The 5678-nt window shown below is 38.2% G+C and overlaps 1 protein-coding gene across 1 annotated transcript; it reads left to right on the plus strand.

Annotated features, from left to right (window-relative positions):
• The first annotated feature begins 53 nt into the window (after positions 1 to 53).
• LOC145786875 (uncharacterized) lies at positions 54 to 1244 on the plus strand. The gene has a single exon (XM_082598616.1). It carries the CDS (start codon positions 408 to 410, stop codon positions 1242 to 1244), a length of 837 nt encoding a protein of 278 aa, XP_082454742.1. The 5' UTR covers positions 54 to 407.
• The last annotated feature ends 4434 nt before the right edge of the window (positions 1245 to 5678 follow it).

Genomic DNA, 5678 nt, shown 5'->3' on the forward strand with positions numbered 1-5678 from the left:
TAGAGCTCAGCCAGTTTCATTATGAAATCCGTCACAAGCCCGGAAAAGAAAACATAGCCCCTGATGCACTATCAAGAGTGTCTGCAAGTCTGAGCCCTGGCAAAGACTTGCTTTCTTTACATGAATCACTTGGACATCCAGGATATGTTAGATTGTATCACTTTATTCGATCCCGCAACTTGCCGTACACCAGCGAAGAGACTAAAGCAATTTGCAACCAATGCCAAACTTGTGCTGAACTCAAACCACGTTTTTACAAACCACCAAGAGGAACTCTTATCAAAGCTACGCACCCATGGGAACGACTATCTGTTGATTTCAAGGGTCCTGTTAAAGGTTTGAAGCCCTATTTGTTAGTGATTGTAGATGAATATAGTCGCTACCCATTTGTGTTTCCATGCAAAAGAATGTCTTCCGAGTCCGTCATTGATTGTTTAACTAACTTATTTTGCCTGTTTGGTTTCCCTGCTTACATCCACAGCGATCGGGGAACTGCTTTCACTAGCCGAGAGATCAAAGATTTTCTTTCTACGCGTGGAATAGCTACTAGTTGCTCATCACCTTACCATCCTCAAGGAAATGGACAGTGCGAAAGGACAAACCAAACGGTATGGAAAACAATAAAACTTCTTTTGAGAACGCACCATGTTCTGGAGGACGATTGGGAGAAAGTCCTTCCACAGGCTTTGCATTCTATTAGGTCATTGCTGTGTGTCGCGACTAATCAAACACCCCACGAGAGGTTATTCTCATTTGCACGACGAGCCATGTATGGCATGGCAATGCCTTCGTGGCTTTTGGACTCCGGTAAAACAGTTTTATTGCGACGCTTTGTGCGTAATAAAGGTGAACCTGTCTGTGATCCAGTAATATTACTCAATACGAATCCTACTTATGCTCGTGTACGATATCAAAGTGGAAGAGAGGCGACTGTTTCGACTTCGGATTTGGCACCCTCTCCTCAAACTGAGGTTGATGCAGAAGAACGCCTTTCTACAACGACGGATCTTACCTTAAATGTGCCGGAAGAACCTGAAATCCATAACATACTAACAAACGATTATAACACGCCGTTAACAGACGCTCCTTCGAATTTAACTACTGACGTTCGCGAAGACAGTAGGCCTACTTGTGATATTACAAACCCGATCACATCAACTAATGAAGGGTTTACCGACAAGAGTACACCTATCTTGAGACGTTCTACTAGAATTCGAAAGTCACCAGAAAGATATGGCTTCTGAGTCAACATCTTGTCTGGTCCTTTTAGAAATTTATTTGGCTGGGGAGAATGTGGTGTAGCGCGTGTCGTCACGCACCACATCTCTCTTGCCGACAGCGCAGTGTGGGTTTGCCGATTGCCTGACTTGGCTTCTCTTGGTTTCTTTCGTGTTGGTTCATTCTTTAGTTTTCAGTTAACAGTGTAGCAGTGCAATCGGCAGTTTAAGTAGAGTCTTGTTTTAGTTTGTCATTTAATACTTTCTGCTAACATTCTTTAAAGCTAGTTTTCAATTGCAGGATATTCACGTTTTAAGTTTATTAAAGCCTACTTTACTGAAATGAGTTTGTTGGTTTCAATGTAGGTCATGTCACTTATCATTTATCAATGTGAAGGATGATGTTGTTTCTGTGTTATGGCCAAGGTGTTTAAATCAACTGGCAACTTTGTTGATGATATTTGCAATACGTCTTTCAAATGACGATCTGACAGGCGAGTGCGAAGTTTATTCTTTGCGTAATTCATTTTTGAAAAAAGCTGCTCACAGCAATATGTGCTTCCAAGCATGCACATTACACGTTTTGCATTGTCATACAGATGAGGATAGGTGGATTTCTGGACATATTCTTTATAAAAGTTGGCAATTGGAACTGAATCGTATTTGGCCTTCAATATGTTGGATGATTGAAGTTCAATTATTTCCATTTGCATCTCATGTGGCACAGTATTGACATCGGTATAAATCGAATCTGTTTTTTTGATTTTTCAAATCGCAAAATCGAGATTCAAAGTTAGTTTTAGTGGAAACGATAAGTGATATGTACTTATCAGAGGACACATGTTAAAGTTTTTTTTGTTATGATATAAAATAAATTCATGCGTACAAAGTGATGAAACTTTAGTTTATGCACTAAAAGTAAGATCGTTCGAGGGCCTCAAAAAGTTTGTCCGCGGGCCACATTTGCCGACCCCTGTCTTGTAGCATTTTTTCCCTATATGACAAGCATCATGACTTGCCATATATTATCTTTTCTTTATTTAAATGCATAATTGCATACTATATGTGCAACCATTATGGTTGTTGAAGTAACCATTCTGCGGATAGGAAAGCATTAACTAAAACATTTAGGGGTAGGTTATAAGCTTATAAATGAAATAAAGTCTGTCAACTTAATGTAGGCCAAGTAGTCTACCTTGTAGACTACATTGTATTTTATGCATGTTTGTCTAACATTTAAAATTTTTAACACATACTGCAGTGAACATGCAACAAGCCAAACTAATTAGAATTTAGAAAAAACTACAACTGTACAAAATCAACTCTGACCGGGTCATGATCTCAGTGTTGCCACAAACCCAATGATTCAAAATTTACTTCGGGTTTGGAAATGTCTTTACCAGTCCGAGGATAAAGATTCACTGTTGAAAAGGAGCGATCTTCCTGGCGTCAGCACTACCTGACTACTCACTATAGAACAGCGAGCATTGTGTTTTGCTAACCATACCGGTGTGGCCTCCACATTAGTCATCAAGACTTTTCCAAAAACATGTGTTTCTCGGCAGTCCAGTGTAGCAGATTCAATCAATCAAATCAATCAATCATGTTGCCAGGGGGTATTTAAAATTTGTGTTGTATTCAAAATTGAAAAAAGTCATGCGAATTTATGATCCGCGGATCCTGTTATCAAAACAACCAGGTTTAGAGCAACCAAATTGATGCTTGGCTACGAACAACCAAATTGATGCTTGGCTACGAAGAAACAAACTCTCTTTAAACTACTCTAAAACAAGCTACATTTTAATAAACAAAGTACCTAAGCGTACTGTTGAAACTAATTTCAGGTTGTGTATAAACCAAACAGTGATTGAAAGAATGAAAACAGTTAAGTACCTGGGAATCCATGTCGATGAAAATCTAACCTGGTCCTCACACATAAAACATTTGTCGCTGCAGTTGGCTCGATATTCCGGAATTTTTTATCGCCTTCGTAACTATGTGTTAGAGGAAACATTGCTTATGTTATATTATAGTCTAGTATATAGTCGTGTTCAATACGGTATTACTATATGGGGTACTGCAGGTAAAACACTAATCAAGGAAGTTGACGTAAGACACAATAATATTATTCGCGCAATCACTAGAAGTACAAAATTCAGTCACGTCACTAGCTTATACAAATCTTTGAATATTTTACAACGTGAAGATATTTACAAACTCGAAATTGCAAAATTTATGCATAAAGTTTCCAATAATAATCTACCGCCTGTATTGCAAGATCGTTTTATAAAACTTGATAATATTCACTCGCACAACACTCGACAACTAAATAAAATGAAGTATTTTCTTCCACAAATAAACAAATCCGTGGCACACAATCTTCTGACACATCGGGGTACTAAATTGTGGAGTGAATTGGATGAATGTATTAAAAGCAAACACCTTGCTTTGTTTAAAAAACTTTATAAAATTACCTTGTTAAGTTCTTATTAAATCGTTAAAATCGTTCAGTTAAATTATTTTATCTCATGTAACCTCGTATTTGTGTTCTTAAACGATATGATTCATTATATGCTCATGTTTTCCCAGCTGGTCTTGATTCAATATTCTACAAAACCTTATATATTCAATTCGATTTCGAAGCTACTGTTCCATCCATCATTATATTTTATTGATACAGTTATAATGTCTGATGCTGCAATGTAAGATGACTGATGACAGGCAGCACCTTGACTGGTTAACCGCAAGGTTGTTCGGTGCTGCCAGACCTTTCTATTGCCATATTTTGATTTGTATGTAATTGTGTTTCTTTATATCGAGTCGTATTAGAAAGGCAAATAAACAATATCTCTCTCTCTCTCTCTCTTAGATCCGATCCGAATCCGGTTATAAACACTACAATCCTGGTCGGGATCCAGTTTGGAACTTTTTCTGTACACCTCTGTAACTGCATGACATGCATTAGCATTTCATATTTCTTTCAAGCGCACAACGAACACAAAAAATGAAAAAGGATAAATAGTTTTCCGTCAAACTGAGACAAATTTTGTTCTCAATATGCAGTAGCCTAAACAAAGTTTCTTATGTTAGCGAGCTATTCCAACAAAAGGTAGAAACTATTGCCCACTAAAAGCTAAGCTAACCATCAGCAAAAAAAACGACCGATTATTCAAGCAGGTGGTTAGCCAAGGTCTACAATCTCGCCTAGTTTTGTTTCAAGCAGGCCTAAGTTTATAAACAACAAAACCAAGCGAAAATCTAGAAATTTCGATACCAGCTTCTCAACTTTTGCTTTATTCTATCTTTTGCTTTATTGGTGAAGAGAAATTGAAGGACAACACATTAAATTCATAATAAGCAATAAAGCAAATAAAAAAAATCAGATATCAAGCCCAGTGGGGAGTATGACCTCCACCTCCTGCGTCCTTTGCGTACGCCAATGGCTAAAGGAATCACTATGTTACTGTTGGATAGGACATAGTTGTGCCTTTTTCAATTGTGAACAACACTGACTAACACTGTTGGATTCAATTTTTGTTTTCTTAGTATCTGGTAATGCATATTACTGCGAGTAGTTTGTAATTATAGCGGCAGGAGTTGATAACTGGTTTGTCACTGTACACATAACTCTGCTCTTGTAAAAACCAAGGCCGAGGAGTCGGAGTCGTGGAGACGGAGTTGGAGAGACTTTGGCGTGTCCGGAGTCGACTAGTTACAAACCGAGAAGTCGGAGTCTTGTGCCTGATTCCACAAATTGTCAGGGCTGTGGAGTATAAGTGGTGGCGTCGGAGTCACAAAGATTTTGGCGTGTCCGGAGTCGGCCAGTTGTAAACCTAGGAGTTGGAATTGTATATTTTGCGCCCGACTCCACAGCCCTGATTAAAACCTCTTTTCAATTCTTTTACGTTTGTGAGTTTCCGTAGCTCATCCGTAGTACCAACAAGTGTAACAATTCCCATAATAACGGCACTTCAGGTGGATGAAACAGCTAACAAAAAACCACGCAAGCGGAAACTTTATATTCTCCATCTTGGTAATTGGAACTGTGTCAGGGATTCAAGTACAACTGCAGGAAAGCCAAGATGACTAACACTAACCTTTCAATACAATTCCTCAGTTCGACAATACAGACTCCCATAGTGTAATAGGCTAATTATTATAAATTGACTTTTGCCACATTTAAATTTCGAACAACGAAAGGTGAAATGTTTCTTGTTTTGCTAAACTCTAATGCAGAATTAAATAAAAATCAGCATGTTAGCCGCAAAACTTTATTGTTGCTCAAAGACTTATTGTTGACAATTTTCTGACAATAACAAATAATAACCATAACATGCGATAACACATGTCTGCAGGTTGCTTTCCCTGGAATAATGAGCCTACTTTTTCATGGAGAACACTTGTATGCAATTGGAGTTTGTTTGCGCGGAGTAGCCACCCGCGTTGTTTGTAGAATTTCAT

Source organism: Aplidium turbinatum, chromosome 17, assembly GCF_918807975.1.
Source record: "Aplidium turbinatum chromosome 17, kaAplTurb1.1, whole genome shotgun sequence".
Classification (NCBI taxonomy): domain Eukaryota; kingdom Metazoa; phylum Chordata; class Ascidiacea; order Aplousobranchia; family Polyclinidae; genus Aplidium; species Aplidium turbinatum.